Source organism: Rattus norvegicus, chromosome 3, assembly GCF_036323735.1.
Source record: "Rattus norvegicus strain BN/NHsdMcwi chromosome 3, GRCr8, whole genome shotgun sequence".
Lineage (NCBI taxonomy): Eukaryota > Metazoa > Chordata > Mammalia > Rodentia > Muridae > Rattus > Rattus norvegicus.
Window position 1 is genome coordinate 126,764,810 of NC_086021.1, and position 19,382 is coordinate 126,784,191.

At 53.4% G+C, this 19,382-nt stretch overlaps 2 protein-coding genes across 6 annotated transcripts; one reads left to right on the forward strand and one right to left on the reverse strand.

Annotated features, from left to right (window-relative positions):
• Positions 1-492: 492 nt before the first annotated feature.
• Positions 493-6,996, reverse strand: Dll4l1 (delta like canonical Notch ligand 4 like 1). Of its 4 annotated transcripts, none has more exons than XR_591627.3 (5): positions 6,293-6,996; positions 5,843-6,030; positions 5,479-5,634; positions 2,168-3,332; positions 493-1,971 (listed from the first exon to the last, which is right to left on the reverse strand). XR_591627.3 is itself a non-coding variant. In XM_039106807.1 (5 exons), the coding sequence occupies exons 1-5, from the start codon at positions 6,298-6,300 to the stop codon at positions 1,791-1,793; spliced, it is 714 nt and encodes a 237-aa protein (XP_038962735.1). In that variant the 5' UTR covers positions 6,301-6,996; the 3' UTR covers positions 493-1,790. The 4 variants fall into 4 exon arrangements, 2 of the variants coding, with proteins under 2 accessions (XP_038962735.1, XP_038962736.1); XM_039106807.1 differs by having other exon boundaries at positions 3,152-3,332; XM_039106808.1 differs by lacking the exon at positions 5,479-5,634 and having other exon boundaries at positions 3,152-3,332.
• On the forward strand, positions 6,136-15,960 carry Dll4 (delta like canonical Notch ligand 4). Of its 2 annotated transcripts, none has more exons than NM_001107760.1 (11): positions 6,136-6,516; positions 6,628-6,897; positions 7,359-7,416; positions 8,202-8,465; positions 8,820-8,880; positions 8,962-9,092; positions 11,045-11,214; positions 11,389-11,608; positions 12,693-13,395; positions 14,310-14,418; positions 14,911-15,952. In NM_001107760.1, exons 1-11 carry the CDS (start codon positions 6,451-6,453, stop codon positions 14,914-14,916), a joined length of 2,058 nt encoding a protein of 685 aa, NP_001101230.1. In that variant the 5' UTR covers positions 6,136-6,450; the 3' UTR covers positions 14,917-15,952. The 2 variants fall into 2 exon arrangements, with proteins under 2 accessions (NP_001101230.1, XP_006234827.1); XM_006234765.4 differs by having other exon boundaries at positions 6,381-6,516; positions 6,625-6,897; positions 14,911-15,960.
• The last annotated feature ends 3,422 nt before the right edge of the window (positions 15,961-19,382 follow it).

Here is a 19,382-nt window from a genome sequence, read left to right on the forward strand (position 1 = left end):
GTCTGGCAGGGTAGGAGTCAGTCTGGCAGGGTAGGAGTCAGTCTGGCAGGGTATGCCTGAGCAGATGAAGCAACGTCTTTGGAATCCACAGGATGAAGAAGTCAAGCTGAGAGGGTGAACCGCTCCCCTCCACCTGCCACATTCTTCAGCCCAGATTGCATTGGATGCAATGACCATTTGAACACTGAAGAGCACACATCAGGAGGCCTCCAGCCTGACATGTGTTTTCGGTTTGAGATTTTTTTTTGTTGTTGTTCTTCTTCTTCTTCAAGACAGAATTTCTCTGTGTGTAGCTCTAGCCTGGAACCTGCTTGTAGACCAGGCTGGCTGAACTCACAGATGTGCCTGCCTCTGCCTTCCAAGTGCTGGAATTAAAGGCATGCACCACCACACATGGCTAGGACTTTTTCCTTAGACAGGATCTTATTATATAACCTTTGGTGGTCTGGAATTTCTTCTGTACGCAGAACAGACAGGCCTTGAACTCATCTGTTTGCTTCTACCTCCCAATTTTATTTTGATTTTTCAAGTGTTTCTGTGTGTGTGCCATGTGTAGATCCCTGAGGGAGTTAGAAAAGGGAGTCAGATATCCTGGATCTGGAGTTATAGACAATTGCAAGCTTCCTAACATGGGCCCTGGCAAACACATTAGGGTCCTCCAGAAAACTTGAAAGTGTTATGCAATTAAGGATGGCCTTGAACTCCTAATCCTTCTTCTTCTGCCTCCATGTGCTGGGGTTACACTACTTCTGGTTAAGCCCGTGGTCCCTCAGTGAGGTAGCCCTGAGCCTTCCCCTCCTGTCCCATGCCTCCCTGCTCATTGGTAGAGTATGGACAGGAAGGAACTGGGGAAGGGGAAACCAGGGCTCTGGGCAAAATGCCATGGAAGTTGCCTTAAGCCCCAGCCTCCCCTCTGGCTGGAAATACCCGCTGGCTGTGTTGTTCCTGGACCTGGCTTTCCAGGCATCTCCTGGGTTTGGCAGATGTGGCTGAGGCAGCTGGGGGGACGTCGTCAAGTTGGCCTTTGCTACCAGGTTTACCTCAGTTCTGCCAAGTCTGTGCCCGTTCCACCTTCTTTCCTTTTAACCAGCACCGAAGAGGCCATAAGAAAGCTTCCTACTCAGTACACACAGTCAAAAACAAGCTTCTGGAATCCTTGGCTTCTCCTCTCAGGCCTACTGTCTCTGCAGGCTCTAGATGCTCTTTTTTTTTTTTTCTTTTCTTTTCTTTTTTTTTTCGGAGCTGGGGACAGAACTCAGGGCCTTGCGTGTGCTAGGCAAGTGCTCTACCACTGAGCTAAATCCCCAACCCCGCTCTAGATGCTCTTAATGAGAAAGAAAACTCCCCTCAGTTCCAGGCTCCATGCGCTCTGGGAAGGCCAAGGAAACTATGAAACTATTCCAGGCCCTAGGTGCCTGGGACCCTGGAAGAGGAGATGGGAGACCTTCCTGGCCTTAGGAGAAACCCAAGCAGCACTCTACCATGCCCAGTAATCCTGCCCACTTGGGCACCCTTTATATAACATATGTTGGGTCATCAGGCATGAGCAATCAGCCAGTGGACAGTGAACCCAGGAGGTGGGCTTTCGTAGAGGCATGAGAAAAGCTGGGCCCCTCTGGGTGGCCGGCACCCTCACTAATTAGATCATCCAAAGGTGACACCTCTTCCTTTCTGCAGATCACAGTTCTGAAAGACCAACATCAGCAGTAGGGTTGTCTCGGTGAGAAGGTATCCTCTAGAAGGTCAAAGTCTAGGCAGCTATTCTCCGGGTTGTTCAGGCAAGAACCTTATCACAGGCCTACAAAAAAGGCCCTGAAACCTTGACTTTTCTCTCTCTGCTCTTTCCCCTCCTCCAATCTGCTCCTCTTGCCTCTTCCCTGAGGAGTTTGTCTGTCTGTCGGCCTTTTCCTCTGCCTCTGAAATTCATTTGTGCCCCGCCCCCAAGGTGGCCTCGGGTTGTCTTCATATTGCCTAGAGGGAAAGAAAGGAACTAAATTACTCTTTGAGTCTTGCAAAATGCCTAGTCCCATACAGTCCTTCACACTCCCGGGTCGCTACTATTAGCACGTTGCACAGATAAAAGAACAGAAGTGACTGTGGTTAAGTTTCATGGCCAAGTCCGAGTCATACTCATTCAGCAGACTAAATGGCTGACACCCCAAACCACCTCAGTGCTCTCCTTGCTCAGTCCTCCTCTTCAGACTTCAGAGTCCATTGTGACTTAAGATACCACGCTCCTCTTCTCTCCCTAGTCCTCGGATTTTATCATCAGTTCCTGCATCCTGTTCCTTCCTTGAAGCCCCCCGGCTAGTCCTCCAGGCCAATGCTAAGTCATCATCTTCCTCTCTCCTCCCTCCGCCTCAGGCATCTTCTCTGGGGAATCCACTCTGACCCTGGGCAAAAACTCCTAGTACGCAGTTTCTCTAAGGGGCAGTAGGGAAAAGTGCGCCGCGCTGCGGGGCGCTGCTTGCTAAGCGGGAAACCGGTTCCTAACCGCTGGCGCCCCTCAAGGGGAGGGGAAAGGGCGGAGGTGCTTCTGCGGCGGCATCTGTCCGAGGCGGGCGGGAAGCTGCTGCATTAAATTGTAAAATCGATTTATTGACCGGCAGGTGCGAGCAGCGGCAGATGGAGAGCAGCGCTGCCGGGGCGCATCTGCGGGGAGCGGCGGCATCGATCCTGGCCCCCCTCTGAAACCGTTCGTCTTGGGCCTTTCTGTCGGTTCACTCCTAAAAGCAGGGCCAAGGTCCGAGAATCTGCGGCGCCTCAGTGACTAGAGTAGTTCATTTCCCTTCCCCTACCCCCTCCTGGCCTCAGGGCCCGAGCTGCGCCCCCATGACTGCCAGGCTCTGCCAGCCCCACTGCCCCAGTTGGCACGCGGCGGGCCAGCCTGACGCGTGGCAGCGCCCTGCGGCAGATGAGGCACGCGCCGGCCTCATTTCAATGTGAATGGATCGAATGAAGCAGCCATGTGGCAGCAACAGTTTGCAAATCTCCCCGCCTTCTGTGCAGCTCCCCGGCCGCGGCTCCCAGCACGTGGCCCCTTCTCTGCAGCGACCGCAGCAGTGTCTCTCAAGGCTTAAGTGCCCCGCCCCAGGCAGGCCTTCTTCCCCGCCCCCAGCCTGTCCTGCGGGCGCAGTATCCTCGTCTCTACCCGGGTGCTGTGTGCCAGGTCCAGATCGCTGTCCCCTGGGAAGGGTAGCGGGCGAGAGGAGAGATAACACCGCGCTGGAGGTCTCGGAGCTGCTCTGGTGGCCCTGGGGAGCGCTCGTAGGCTTCCAGCTGGGAAGGAGGCCCGAAGCCACCAGTAACCTGTGGCCAGTTTGGGGACATGCCTGAAAGACAAAAGTTTTTTCCAGTTCCGGGGGCTGGTTCTGCATAGTGGGAGAAACTGAGAAGTAACACGCACAGTGGCCAAGAGGAAGGAATACTAGAAGCAGAAGACTTGGAGGGAGAAAGGCTTTGCCTGGCCTCCCCACTATTCTGGCTTCAGAGTTGGGAAATGTTGAGGGTGCCGTGGGGTTGAGAAGTTGTGCGCCCAAGAAATGGCTGTAGTTTATGGGAACCCAGAACCACATGGCTTAGAGACCCATGGATCATCTGCATCAGGGTCAGAGTCAGCTGTCCCTGACTAGAGACTATGTGCTTCTGTAGTGGCCGGCTACTACTAGCCTCACAACCTTCCATTCCTCTGAGTAACCAGAAGGGCATTGTCTTTCTTCCACCTGGAGAGTCGGATCTTGAACTCCTAATTACGGAATGACAGAGAAGGGTTCCAGCTGTGTGGTCTGCAGAGACACCGGGCACATCGTCTTGAACCCTTCATGTCTAGCAATGTGGGTAAAGTTTGATCCCAGCAGATGGGAACTCGAGCAGGGACCCAAGACTAAGTAAGGGTGGTGTCTTGACGAGGAATATTGTAAACAGGTGCTTCTGGGGAAGAGAAAAAAAATAACACCTTCCTTCCTAGGTCATAAATTGTCTAAGTGGATGATTCATATTCTCAATTTCTGAGGAAAATCGTGACTCCAACTTTTGTTTGGTCCTTCACTATTTGCTAAATATTTTGGCACATTAATGTGTATGAGGATAGACCACTTCCAAGAATAATAGATATCCCGTGTGGAAGTAGACGTCTCCCCTGAGAGTCAAGCAAATGCCAGCGTTAGAGTTTTTACGAACTCTCAGGCTAGGATTTTGAAAGCTAAGAGCCATGTGAGGTTGCAAGCCCAGCTCCAAGAAGAGAGGGAGCACCCTCTGGCATTCTGGGCAGGTCTACAGATGCATGGAGGATGCAGAAAGAGAGGATTTGGAAGAACACTTGCCAGGACCGCCGGGAGGTACGCCCCAAGCTCCCCCTCCCTCGGGCCTGGGACTCGGCTTGCCCCTAACCTACATTAACTCGCTAGTGCAGCCTGGGCCCATCTGCCGGCCCCCGCCTCACCTCGGTTCCCCACGCCAACCCGCTCGCGCCAGATGGTGGCTGGGAGGGGTGGCCGTGCGTGGGGGACCCCGGAGCCTGTCGCCTCACCTCACCCCACCCCCACCCCACGCTCACAACATCATGTTTCTCACCCCCCCCCCTCCGCAATGCTCCATCACCACCACCCAAGTCAAAAAATCAGACCATGTTCATCATTGGCAGCTGTTGGGCTCCACTTCCCCCTACCACGGCCTCCCTGGGGCTGGATCCGCGTCCTTGCTCTCCTCAACCCCCGCCCGCACTGATCTTATCGTCCGACGACAGCCAGCCATCACCACGCGGGCGGGCTGACAGCTGAAGCCACAGGGCCCCCACCGCCCTCAGTGGAGAGGGAGAGAGGGAGAGGGAGAGGGAGAGGGAGAGGGAGAGGGAGAGGGGGAGAGAGAGAGAGAGAGAGAGAGAGAGAGAGAGAGAGAGAGAGAGAGAGAGAGAGATCTAGCACCCCCAAGACTAGGAGAAGCCAGCCCTCCCCGGTCTGCGGCCTCAGGGGAGCACGATGGGTTCTGGGAAAGCAGCTGCAGGGTTTGCGCTCGGAGGCCACCCGGGAGAGGCGCGCGTGCGACATGGGTGAAACCGCCCGAAACTCAAACAACTCTGTGCGCCTCCAGTTCCACCCTACATCCTGCCCTGTGCGGAGAGATCTAGGCCCGTTCAGCCTCAAGCTCTCTCACCTTGTCTCTCAAGTAGCCTATGGAAATTCTGGAATTAAGAGAGTTTCCTCCCTATTCCAGCGGAGCTAGGGGACGCGGGTGGGGGCCAAGATGGGGCTATGGAGCCCAAGCGTGACCCAGGTGAGATAGGCACTGAGGGAACGACTAGAACCTCATTACCATACAGCTGAGGACGCCCCCTCCCCACTACTTAGAGAGCCACTCCCCCACCTCTCTTTCGGACCACTAGTCCTGGCTCTAGCAAGAGCCAGGAGGGAGTGGGGGTAGGGGACAAAGAAAGAAGGCACGCGCTGGGCACGCCCCGCTGCTTGAGAGTGACACGCCTACCAGGTGCAGAGAAGACCAGAGTCTTAGACGCTTGGCCCTTTGCCTTGCTTGGAATGGCCACGGAAAGGTTAACGCGTCCGATGGCTTCCCTGCGGTGTTGGGGACGCGTAGTGGGTAGGCACACATAGGCTGGAGGCCAGCGAGGCAAGAGCCTACCTAAAGTTTGGGAAGGAAAAGGAGATCCAAGTCCCCCGGCGCTTGTTTTCGCTTTCCTAGTTTAAGTTTTCCCCACCTACTAGAGAACTGTAGGTATCTAATGCCTGGATCAGGTGCACCGCCTACGGGGACCCCTTAGAGTTTCCACCCCCAGGACCATTCGGGAACCACCTCACCTCCCGCCGCATCTCTGGGCTACCCTTCTAACCTCTGGTGGCGAGGGTCTCAGCCTTTAAGCAGACGATCTCTAAGGGCTGGTCGCCGGGCACGCGCAGAGCTGGGAGCCCAGAAGTTGGAAGAGGGGCGGGGACCTGCGCCCTACTGGCTGGCTGACAGGGGGAGCGGCGGGGGCGGAGGCCCCCTCCGGTGGGTGCTGGGACTGTAGCCACTAGAGGCCTGGAGGGGAGGGGAGAGTGACCGTGAGTCTGTCTGACTGACAGGCTGCGAAGAGGAGCCAATATATATAAGAAAGGCTCCGGAGCGAGCAGGTTTCAGTAGCGGCGCTGCTCGCTGGCCAGGAACCCGTGGCCAAGAGCCGCAGCCAAAGCCTCTTGGGTGCAGTGTACTCCCGCACTAGCCCGCTTGAGACCCTAGGATTTGCTCCAGGACACGTACTTAGAGCAGCCACCGCCCAGTCGCCCTCACCTGGATTACCTACCGAGGCATCGAGCAGCGGAGTTTTCGAGAAAGCGACGAGGGAGCAGCGTCCCGAGAGGAATCAGCTTTTCAGGAACTCGGTTGGCAGACGGACTTGCAGGAGAGCGACATCCCAACAAGCAGATTCAGAGCCCCCGAGTGGAGAGGACACCCCAAGGGATGACGCCTGGGTCCCGGAGCGCCTGTCGCTGGGCGCTACTGCTGCTGGCGGTCCTGTGGCCGCAGGTAATGTCCCGCGTCCTCTCCGCCCCCTCCCGCAGCGCTCCGGGCTTGTGTCCCGGCGCCAGCTGAGCCTGACCGCCCTCCTCCCTCCTTCTCTCCGTCCCTGTGCAGCAGCGCGCGGCGGGCTCCGGCATCTTCCAGTTGCGGCTGCAGGAGTTCGCCAACGAGCGCGGTATGCTGGCCAATGGGCGGCCCTGCGAGCCCGGCTGCCGGACTTTCTTCCGAATCTGCCTTAAGCATTACCAGGCAACCTTCTCCGAGGGACCCTGCACCTTTGGCAATGTCTCCACGCCGGTATTGGGCACCAACTCCTTCGTCATCAGGGACAAGAATAGCGGCAGTGGTCGTAACCCTCTTCAATTGCCCTTCAATTTTACCTGGCCGGTAAGCACAGCCTAAATGCACTGAAGGAAACAGAAGGGAGAACCGGACACAGAGCCCCTTTCCTAAGCGCTCCCCGGAGAGCCCCAAGGGCTCTTTCTCTCTTGCCCCCCCCCACCCCCGTTCTCTCAGGGGACCATCCCGGAGAGGCTTTCATTAGTCTTTCTTCCCAGTTTCTTCCCTTTCCTTCTCCACAGTTCTTGGGATACAAATTTCATTGCCAAAGCCCCAAGGCTGAACTGCCCGCCCACCCCGGCTCTCACTTACACTCCCGCATCCCTCATCCCTCCCCTGCCTTCTCATCTCGCGCGCTGCACTGCTTGAGCACCAGTTATGTTGACCCGAGCTCGGTAACTGTATCCTGCAATTAGATTAATTAAACAGGCTGCTGCGAGGCACCCCCTCCTTTCCCGCTCTACTCATATCGCTATCTCTATGTCCCCCACCCTCCTTTTCCTTCCCAGGGAACCTTCTCACTCAACATCCAAGCTTGGCACACGCCGGGAGACGACCTGCGGCCAGGTGAGTATCTAACTAACTCCTCAGCCACAGGGGGGCGACATCACACAGCGCCGAAAGAGTTAATCAGTTCTAGGTGGGGTGGGGGCCAGGACGCTTAGCTTGGCCCGAGCTGCGCCTCGCGCTGGACGCTCGGATTCCGCTCACTGCCTGGACTCAGAGCACAATTGCGTTTCCTGCGGGTTATTTTTGGCGTGGGAACGCGGGGAGCACGGCGGTGAGAAAGGCCGAGGCTGCCAGCGCCGCTGACGGGCCCCTTCCTGTATTTTACACCTTTTGCGAATTCCGCTCCTTTGGAAAGGGAATAATGGCTTTGGGATGTTGTTCTGACACAGAGGAAAAGGATATTTCACCAGCACAACAATTCTCACTTTGAAAAGGAAAAAGAAAAACCATTACCTACCTCTAGAACAGAGCCCCCGAAGCACACCAAAGAACCCTTTACTCCCAATTCTCGAACCAGAAAACCTCCCCCTTTACTTTTTTTCTTTTTTCCATTTTGACCTCTTTTCCTCTTTCCCCTCCGTATCTGCCTCCACAACCCTAGGATATCTTAACATCCGTCTATTGTACCTTTTTTGAATGCTATCGAGCCCCCTGCACATGCACACACCCAGGGAAACTAAGTAACAAGATTCTGGGACCCTCTGGCCCCTGCTTGCTGGCAGGTGGAGTTAATCTGGGTAATTAGTTAGAGTGTTAACTGACTACCATGGTCACAGCTAAAGAAACAGTTGGCAGCAGTCAACTCTTGAGTCAGGTTCTCTGACCAGAGCCTCTCTCTATAGAGACTTCACCAGGAAATTCACTTATCAGCCAAATCATCATCCAAGGCTCCCTTGCTGTGGGTAAGAATTGGAAATCAGATGAGCAAAATAACACCCTCACAAGACTGCGCTACTCTTACCGGGTCGTCTGCAGCGACAACTACTATGGAGATAGCTGTTCTCGCCTGTGCAAGAAGCGCGATGACCACTTCGGACATTATGAGTGCCAACCAGATGGCAGCCTGTCCTGCCTGCCGGGCTGGACTGGGAAATACTGTGATCAGCGTAAGCAGCCAGGCCCCCGCTGGAATAGAAGGGATGGGATTTTCCCAAGAAAGCACTATCTAGGTGTCTCAGTTTCCCTCCGAATGGGTCTGTGCTGCCTACTAGCTGGCTCTCAGGACCACCTGGGGATGGCGTACCCTTGCCCTAAGAGCCTCCTCCCCGGTGTGCCTAAGCCTACAGGGTCCATATTCTTCATTCCCTCCAGCATAGTGCTCTTCCCCTTGTCCCTGGTTCCCTTTAAGATAGCCATGGCTCCTCTTGGAGGCCAAGTGAGCCCCGGAGAACAGGAGATTGAGATTGAGGCCTCAGAGTCCATGGTGCCCCAACCTCATCCAGCCTATGTCTTTTCTTTAGCTATATGTCTTTCTGGCTGTCATGAGCAGAATGGCTACTGCAGCAAGCCAGATGAGTGCAAGTAAGTGGGGACAGGAAACGGGGAGGAGGGCTCCCCTGTGAGCAGGTCTCCCACCTTACAGCTTCCTTCTTGTCTTAACAGCTGCCGTCCAGGTTGGCAGGGCCCCTTATGCAATGAATGTATCCCCCACAATGGCTGTCGTCATGGCACCTGCACCATCCCCTGGCAATGTGCCTGCGATGAGGGCTGGGGAGGTCTGTTTTGTGACCAAGGTGAGTGAGAGAAGTAGGGATGCGGTGGCAGGGCCTGAAACTAGAGATGGTGACTGAACCCCTTTCTTGGTGGTCCATAAGTGACTTTTCTATTATTGGTCAATGACAAGTCTCCAGACTGTGTGTGTGTGTGTGTGTGTGTGTGTGTGTGTGTGTCCGCGCGCGCGCGCGCGTGTGCATGCGGGGAAGGTATGAGGTATGGAACTCAGGGTGTCTCACATATTAGGCAAGCACTGTACCTGTGAGCTCTACCACAGCCCACTCATGCTTTTAAAGGCTCTTTACAATGGACCTATAAAGGGATGGTGGGACATTCTTCTCCAGGCCCTGAAGAGCGAGGGTGACTAAAGAGGCCAGGGCTAACAGCTTGGCAGCCTGCAGCTCAAACTCATAAATTCTAGCATGACTAAAAAGAAAGGGAAGCTGAGCTCTGTCCCTCTTTCTGCCTTGTAGTTACCTATTAACCCCCGAGTGTTTGCTCACCTTCCAAGGCTGTTTGAGCAGCTCTCCCCTAAACAGCTGTGTGGTGGGGTGTGCTCGATGGCCACCCTGGGCTGTGGCCAATCTGGGCCTCTAGGTAGAGGGAACATGGAACTGCCTTTTTAGTGTGGCCAAAGCCACCTGCCTTTCCCCAGTGACACTTGCCAGGCAGCTGCCCAAGCTCACATGGTCTCTACCTGATATTTGAGGGTTTCCACTCTTGGGCCCACATAGGAGTCTTTGAGCTCCAACCTTAGAGAAGGGACCTTTTCTTCTACATCCCTGTAGCCAGCTGCATCCTCCCATTTTCAGGGTCAAGCACTGTGCCTGCTGCCATGGCAACACCACATGGACCTGGAGAGGATGGGGAGTGGGTTTGCCAAGCTGGAAAAAGCTTGCCTAGGTCCTGACTTGTTGCCAGCATGGAATTCAGTCCATTCAGCCCTTATATGTTTTTTATGTTCTCTCTCTTTCTCCCTCCCTCCCTCCTTCCCTCCCTCCCTCCCTCCCTCCCTTCCTCTCCTCTCCTCTCCCTCTCCTCTCTCTCTCTCTCTCTCTCTCTCTCTCTCTCCCCCCCCACCCCCGACACACAGAACTTCCCTCCTTTTTCTGCTACACACACACACACACACACACACACACACACACACCTCTTTCCCTTTCTGTCATCCACATTTGCTCCCAGGTGACACAACCATATACTCATTGTCCGCAAACATAACCCTTACAGTCCCTCTGTTTGCTTTGTCTGGCTCTCCCTCTTTGTTTTTCTCCAACAAGAAAACAAACAGCTATCATTCAAAATACACTTTTTTTTTTTTTGGTTCTTTTTTTTGGAGCTGGGGACCGAACCCAGGGCCTTGCGCTTCCTAGGTAAGCGCTCTACCACTGAGCTAAATCCTCAGCCCCCAAAATACACTTTTAACACCTCCTTTAGAAGATGCCTGGTACTGCCTATGGTGGCTCTCATCCCTGCCCCCCTACTCTGTTCACTTGTTGGATTTTAATTCCTCCTTCTAGTCCTTCCAGGCCTGCACCTCCTCTGTAAAGCCTTTCCCGACTTCCTCATTGGCTAGGGGCCTCCTCTTGATCCTGCTCTGACTGGAAGTGTTTGTGAGCATACCTAGCAGGACGCTGACCAATTGTGCTTTGTTTCCAACATTTGTTATATGTATTCAGTCTATATGTAGTTTCAGATGATTTAACACTCAGGATTTCACTAGCAGAGAGTGGAGGGATGCTTGGGCCTTAAACTTTTGAGTTTAAGCTTCTTTGGGCCAAATACAGGGTGGCCTTGCATGGAGGTGGGAAGAGTTCCTGGTCCCACTCAGCTGGTTCCTTCCTGTCTCCACAGATCTTTTTTTTTTTTTTTTCTTTTCTTTTTTTTGGAGTTGGGGACCGAACCCAGGGCCTTGTGCTTGCTAGGCAAGCGCTCTACCACTGAGCTAAATCCCCAACCCCTGTCTCCACAGATCTTAATTACTGCACTCACCACTCTCCGTGCAAGAATGGATCAACTTGCTCCAACAGTGGGCCGAGGGGCTATACCTGCACCTGTCTCCCAGGCTACACTGGTGAGCACTGTGAGCTGGAACTCAGCAAGTGTGCCAGCAACCCCTGTCGAAATGGTGGCAGCTGTAAGGTGAGACCCACATCAGCCCAGTAAGGCACAGGTCTAACCAGGTAGCATCTAGGCAGTCATTGCTTATGCATGCATGGATGGGCACTCTGGACAAGCAGAGGCTAGGCACCAACCTCGTTTATCCTTGTCCTCTCCCCAGGGTCTAACTTTAGCCTGTTTATGTTCTTTCTCCAGGACCATGAGAATAGCTACCACTGCCTGTGTCCCCCGGGCTACTATGGCCAGCACTGTGAACACAGTACCTTGACCTGTGCGGATTCACCCTGCTTCAATGGAGGCTCCTGCCGGGAGCGCAACCAGGGGGCCAGTTATGCCTGCGAGTGTCCCCCTAACTTCACTGGGTCCAACTGTGAGAAGAAAGTTGACAGGTGTACCAGCAACCCCTGTGCCAATGGTAAGCCCTTTCTCTCACCTTACTATCCTGATGAACTGGCCCCAGGGTCAGAGAGCCTGAGAGAATCAGGAGGAGAGAGACCTGTCTGCTGCTCTGGGAAGACTGACTGAAATGGGCTCCTCTGTGCTTTGGAGTGTGAAGAGCTTTATGCATTAAGCAGGGTAGGGCTTTAGAGAAGGAGGTCAGCAATGGGTCATAGGTGAGGGTTAGTGTCCATCCGCCTGATTTCTATTCTTATTTCCATGGATGAGCCTTGACCTGATGAGGCTAGCTTGTGACCTTCTTGAGCAAGCCTTGAATTAGAAAGAAGGATGTTGAAGGCTTCACATCCCTTCTCAAGGAAGGCCAGTGATGGTTAGAGCTCTGTACCTTGAGGCCTCATCTTCCCTCACACTCCCCTAGAATAAGTGTAGCACAAAGAATCTGGAATACCCAGAGCTTTTTGATAAGTTAACAGAACACGTTGGTAATCTTTGTACACTTAGTCAGCAGGTGATGGTCTATGAGACAGGCAGGCAGCCACTCAGGAGCCAGCAAGGGGCTGGGAGTGGCAACACAATCTGTTCTCACTCAACTCCCTTGAGCCACAGTTTCATCATTCCTGAATGGGAAAATGAAACTAAGTGTCTTTGGTGCGAAGATTAAGTTAAATTGTAATTGCACCTGCGGGATAGTGAGCGCTTCCTGTGTGTGGTTCTACCTTGTGTCTTTCCCTACCTGATCCTCAGAGCTGCCTGTGAAAGGATCAAATTCTCCAGTTTAGCAGGTGAGGAAACCAAGGCTAAGGGATCAGGTAAAGCTACAGGTGTCGGATCCCCGGCTAGAGAGATCAGGCCAAGCATATCTGTCTTACCCTAAATTCTTAAGATGCCAGTAACTATTATCCAATAGCCTACGGAAGCATGGAGAGCAAAAATCACGGCAATCTCCAGGGCTTTGGAGCCTTTGCACAGTTCTCTTTGTAGAGAGCTCTATGTTCATGCAGGCTGAACACATGGAGGTAGAAGAACTCATGGATGAGGCCTCATTCCCTTCACCGGGGAATTCACAGGCTATTGCTGACTTAGGACCTGTGTCCTTACAGGAGGTCAGTGCCTGAACAGAGGTCCAAGCCGGACCTGCCGCTGTCGACCTGGATTCACAGGCACCCACTGTGAACTGCACATCAGCGATTGTGCCCGAAGCCCTTGTGCCCATGGGGGCACTTGCCACGATCTGGAGAACGGGCCTGTGTGCACCTGCCCTGCTGGCTTTTCTGGCAGGCGCTGCGAGGTGCGGATAACCAACGACGCCTGTGCCTCAGGACCCTGCTTCAATGGGGCCACTTGCTACACTGGCCTCTCCCCAAACAACTTTGTCTGCAACTGTCCTTATGGCTTTGTGGGCAGCCGCTGCGAGTTTCCCGTGGGCTTGCCACCCAGCTTCCCCTGGGTAGCTGTCTCCCTGGGTGTGGGGCTGGTGGTACTGCTGGTGTTGCTGGTCATGGTGGCAGTGGCTGTGCGGCAGCTGCGGCTTCGGAGGCCCGATGACGACAGCAGGGAAGCCATGAACAATTTGTCAGACTTCCAGAAGGACAACCTAATCCCTGCTGCCCAGCTCAAGAACACAAACCAGAAGAAGGAGCTGGAAGTGGATTGTGGCCTGGACAAGTCCAACTGTGGCAAACTGCAGAACCACACACTGGACTATAATCTGGCCCCAGGATTCCTGGGGCGGGGGAGCACGCCTGGGAAGTATCCTCACAGCGACAAGAGTTTAGGAGAGAAGGTGCCACTTCGGTTACACAGGTAAGCCACACCTGGAAGTCCAGAGCTTGGCCACGAACCCTTATGTAGTTTGACTGGGTTTCACAGGCTGAGCGGGAGACTGGCATCAGGCCCTGGCTACTTTTAATCAAGTAAGATCGTGGTACTGACAGTAAGATACTCCAGCTACATTTCTATAGGGAGCCAGGCACCATGGCACACACTTGTAGCCCTAACTACTTAGGCTAAGACAGGAGGATGATAAGTTTGATGCCAACTTGGGTAACATAGCAGCAGATCATGTCTCAAAAACACTGACATGGCTCAGAGGGCAAAGGCATCGCTGCCAAGCCTGCTGACTGAATCTAATCTCCAGGATCTACACATTAGAACGTGTCCTTGGACTCCCACAATGCAGTGACACACACACACGCACACGCATGCACACACACACATGCACGCACGTGTAATCATTTTTAGGAATTCTGCTAGGGATCCTTTACTAGGGAGGTCTTTCTCATTCATTCATTCAGTCTTAACTCCCAAACACAAGTGTCTCATGACTGCCATCTTTCTGCAGTACAGCTTGTCTCTAGTGACAACACTGGCTTTTTTCTAGGCCTAAACTTTTATAGATTGACTCCTGTAGCTCCCTTAGGGCCTAGTCTAACTCCCTGCCCCTGAAGGCCAGCATTGGCATCCTCAGCTGATGTCTCTCCCCTGTACCACGGCAGCACATACCCTTTAACTCTCTGGGATCTAGACTAACACCTCCTTGAGCTCCAGGCTCTCCCCTTCCTACTCCCTCATTCTTTTTTTTTTTTTTTTTGGTTCTTTTTTTGGAGCTGGGGACCGAACCCAGGGCGTTGCGCTTCCTAGGTAAGCGCTCTACCACTGAGCTAAATCCCCAGCCCCCTACTCCCTCATTCTTACCTGCCTGTCTTATGTTCCTTCAGTGAAAAGCCGGCATGTCGAATATCAGCGATATGCTCCCCCAGGGACTCTATGTACCAGTCAGTATGTTTGATATCAGAAGAGAGGAACGAATGTGTCATTGCCACAGAGGTGAGTTGTGGGCTGGCCTTCCCTGTCAGCATGTCCCTTCCTGCTCTGTGTGGATGGAAAAAAAAGTGTCCTGGTCACTAGCAACCTCAATCCTGATGGGGTCAGTCAGGGATCTCTTCCTTGGTATTTAATGGCTCTTGGGTACCCTGCTGGCTCCATTGCCTTAGAAGGAGTGATACAGGAGCCAGGTGGTAAGCCTGACTTGGTAGCTATACCATCGAAAGGGACATAGTCAAGGAGCCAGAGAAAATTCAGATAAAACTATCAGGAGCTATTTCCCATTTGCTTTTGGGTGAAAACAGTTACCTGTGTCTGCCTTTCTACTCACTTCCTCCATTGAACCCCATTCTCCCAGACACTTGTGTGTCCTACAGCAGAAGACTGAGGTGCTATTTCTCCCTCAGCTGTGTCTCCTAGGGAGGCCCAGAGCACCTCTGGATCATTGCCTATCCCCAAGATAACCAATTTTTGCATTTTCTCTATGTTCCCCAGGTATAAGGCAGGAGCCTACTCAGACACCCAGCTTCGGCCCAGCAGCTGGGCCTTCCTTCTGCATTGTTTACATTGCATCCTGGATGGGACATCTTTAGTATGCACAGTGCTGCTCTGAGGAGGAGGAGGAAGAAGAGGAGAAGGAGGAGGAATGGCATGAACTGGACAGACTGTGAACCTGCCCAGAGTCGAGCCACTTCTGCACACCTTCAGGAGTCTGTCTGGCCTCAGATGGGCAGCGCCATCAAGGGAAGAGTCAAGGGGCCAGAGGAACATCAGTTGAGCTGATATCTAAGGTGCCTCTTGGACTTGGACTTGCTCTGCCAACAGTGGTCATCGTGGAGCTCTTGACTGTTCTCCAGAGAGTGGCAGTGGCCCTAGTGGGTCTTGGCGCTGCTGTAGCTCCTGTGGGCATCTGTATTTCCAAAGTGCCTTTGCCCAGACTCCATCCTTACAGCTGGGCCCCAATGAGAAAGCAGAGAGGAGACTTGCAAGGGACAGGCCTCCTGTAGGCAGAACAGCCTTGGAGTCTGGCATTTAGCAGGAGCTACCCTGCAGGTGAGGAGAGCCTGAGGGGGCTGGTGTGAATCTCGCCTCTGACCACAGCAGGTGGGGTGCCACCTACAACCTCTGGGCGAGAGTTGGTCCTCTCCCTGGTCCTGGTGCCTCTGGGCTCATGTGAGCAGATGAGTTTAGGGCCCCCTTTGCCAGCCAGGGGTACAGGCCTAACTGGGGAGCTCAGGGCCTTTATGCTAAAACTCCAATAAGGGAGAGAGGGGTGGTGCTGTGGCCTAGGCCCTTCCTTCCCTCATACCCATTTCTGTGCCCTTGAGCCTGGGCTCTACCAGTGCCCACTGCTGCCCCGAGACCAACCTTGAAGCCGATCTTCAAAAATCAATAATATGAGGTTTTGTTTTGTTTTGTAGTTTATTTTGGAATCTAGTATTTTGATAATTTAAGAATCAGAAGCACTGGCCTTTCTACATTTTATAACATTATTTTGTATATAATGTGTATTTATAATATGGAACAGATGTGTACAGGAATTTATTACTTCTTGGGTCCTGTCTTTGTAATAGCAGAGTAGGGATCTTTTCCCTGCCTTCCTATCCCAAGTTCAAAGCCCTTTTCTTTTCATTGTCGAATGGCCCTGCTGGAACCCTAGGGCCTGTGCATGCTCGGGTTAGGCATGTTATGTGGAAGGGTGGTGTCTCAGTCCAGTCTTTGAGGAGCCTTGCTTTGGTCACCTGATCCCCAGCCTAGGTCAGCCTTCCTATGCCTGATGACTTTATGACTGGGTGCTACTACTCCACTTTAAGTTCCACGGGGCTATTTTCCCCTGACTGGAATCTCTTTCCCTTTCCCCCAAGCCGGAAAAGAAGCTATGGGTGCTTTGATTTTCTCCCATTGAGGAAGATTTTCTCATTATTTATTCAAAAGGATTCTTTTATTAGATAATGAGTGAAGTCCCCTCTGGCTACTTCCTCCTACCGCCGGGGCATTTGGGTTGCACTGGCACCTGCACTTCTGAGTCTAGTGCGGAATTGGTTTGAGATGAGGAATGGTAGGGGATTTGCCCTAGGTTTATCTTTCTTGAAGTTGGCAGAGCTGAGGGGACTGGTGAGGCTACAAGAAGGGGAGGAGTCAGAGCCTTCCCTGAGTCTGTTGCTCAGGCTGAGACACTAATGAGGGAGTTTCCAGTCTACTCCATGCCAAGCTTCCTCTAAGGCACAGGATAGTCCCTAGGGTGCTGATCCTCTCTCTGCGGCCACTAATATACCCCATGTCAAGCAAATTTCGGGGAAAACAACAACAACAACAACAACAACAACAACAAAAAGCCAGCCCTAAGCCAGTGAAAAGCTTTGCAGAGGCTCCCAGCCTGTTTATAGTAAAGCAAAACAGACCCTACAGATGCCTTTCTCTTAGTGGAATCCAACTCTGGGAGACGAGCCACTCCCCAGCCCAGGCTCCAGCACGGTGAACAGGATCTGGGTGCTTACTGGAGTCCCGGGAGTATGCACACGTTCCACGGCTTGGTCCTTGGTCCCTGTTGCTCTACTGCACACACAGGGTATCAAACAGGAAAACATTCAGGGAACGGTTCCCACAGCCTGAGCCGACAGCAGGGGGAAGAACAACACGACCTCACTCTTCCTGCCCAAAATGAAACAGGAAAGCGGCTCCTAGGCTCTGGGGGGGCGGGGGAGGCTGGGCTGGGACAGAAGTGGAGATGACGAGGCTCCCATGTGGGGGACAGGTAGGACACCCGCAGGCCTGCACGTCCACACCACTAGGCTAGGCTACATTGCCAGATGGTCAGAGAAGAGCCCTGGAGGGGTCCTGGTGGCTGGCTCAATCCATTTACTACCTCTGATACCATAGCCAAGGAGCTGAGAGGGGCTTTCTGGGGCAAGTTGGAACGGGTGCAAGGGACTTAGTGTGGTATGCTTGTGGGGGCTCCAACCTGCAGCTCATGCCAGGCCTTCTTCCCAGTAACTCAGAAGTGGCCCCAGTTCTCACTTGGAGTGTGAACGAAATGTTATTTTCTCCCACCACAGAGGTAGGATATTTAAGGGTCTCTGGATCACCCCAGAGTCCAAGGCACTTGGCATTCAAACAAGATTAGACTCTCAAGAGCCTAGCAAACGCTCATCTTTGTATGTTTTATAATAGAATTAGAGTTTAGCAGTTCCTCAGTAGCTTGGAGTTACAGTCCTGCCTAAAGAATTAGTCTGACCTCCTGGTGACCCTCGGGCCTGAGGACAGCTGCTTTTCCAGAGCTTGTTGGCTGGTGACCACCTGGAGATCCTTGTGCTCTGGGTTGGGAGGGGCTGCAGTCATATACCTCTCTTGGCTAGCCTAGGCAGAGCCACAGTTGATCTCATCTGGGGGCAAATGACGGTACAGTGATTCCGACCCACTTCTGCTCAGGCTAGTTGAGGCTACTAAACTTAACCAACGTGTACAGTGTTTCACCTCTGCCAGCGGCCCCACAGAACCCTCCTTTGGCTTCTCTCCTCCCTGTTATCTCCACGTGGGTCTGCACCATCTGTGGGCCCAACCCTCCACCCCCGTGTGACCTGCTGCATTCCGGGAAGGAGATGGAAGTGATTCACTCAGGGAACTGTGACTGTCCCTTCCCGGGGAGGGGATGCTCCTGGGAGACCCCAGAGGTCTTTTCCCAGGGGCCGCGCCCACCACCCCACGCGTTCCACTGTGGCCTAGACCGGATTGGGCAGAGGAAGAGGCAGGTGCGCCGCCCGCCCGCCAGGGTCAGCCCTCCACCTGCCGCCACTGCCGGGCGCCCGAGAGCGCTGCGGCTCCCCGCCCTCTGCTCTTTGTTACAGCTCGACTTCCTGTTTGTGGTCGCCGACCCCGGCTTACTTCCCGGGCCGGGAAGCCGCTGAAGGCCACGAGTTTCTCGGGGACACTCCCACTGGGTCCAGCCGCCTGCCTCCTCCGAGTCCCTCCCCTAGCCCGGGAGCCCGCGCCGGGCCGTAGCCGCGGGAAGCAGGAGCCTCGGCGGGTGTCGCGGCGGGACGGCAGGGTGGTCGCCAGACACTAGAGGGCGCTGCGCGCCTGTCGAGGCTGTTGTCCCTCTGGAGGCTCCTGAGACCGCTCAGACCGAAGCTGGGGTCCAGTCCAATAATCTTAAATCAGCTTGTGTCTCTGTCCCACAGAGCTCGGTTCTGGTTCTGTATTGCTAAGCTCAGGGAATAACTGGAAGGAACCCAAGGAGATGCTTTCCTCCAAATATTGTCCTGATGTTCAGAAAGCAAAGACTCTTCACCTGCTTGCCGAATCCCCATCACCTTCCGGCCATCACCTGCAGGTGGTCATTTTTTGACCTGGATGGAAGAGAGCAGGTCTGAAAGTGTTTGCGCTAGTGGCTAAAACTAAACCTCCTTCCAGCACCATCCCTCACTGCCAAGTGTTCTGGGACATCCATTTTCTCATCGCTCTTTGAATTCCTATATTTAATATAGGCCAGACATTTATGGCAAAGCATAGTTGCTTACCTGAAGAGACTAACCAATTTTTTTTAAAGATTCATTTATTCATTTATTATATATAAGTACACTGTAGCTGTCTTTAGATACACCAGAAGAGGGCATCGGATCTCTTTACAGATGGTTGTGAGCCACCATGTGGTTGCTGGGAATTGAACTCAGGACCTCTGGAAGAGCAGTCGGTGCTCTTAACCAGTGAGCCATCTCTCCAGCCCAAGAGACTAACCAATCTTGAGATGCTAAGTATTCAGTTATTGATTGATTGACTGACTGACTGACTTACTGACTGGTTGAGTCAGGGACTTAGATTAGGCTGGCCTAAAATTCTTTAAGTAGCTAAGGATGACCTTGTTTTGGGGTTAGGAAAAAGGGATAAATACAATGGAAGTCACTTTTTTTTTTTTATTCTTTTTTTAGGAGCTGGGGACCGAACCCAGGGCCTTGCGCTTGCTAGGCAAG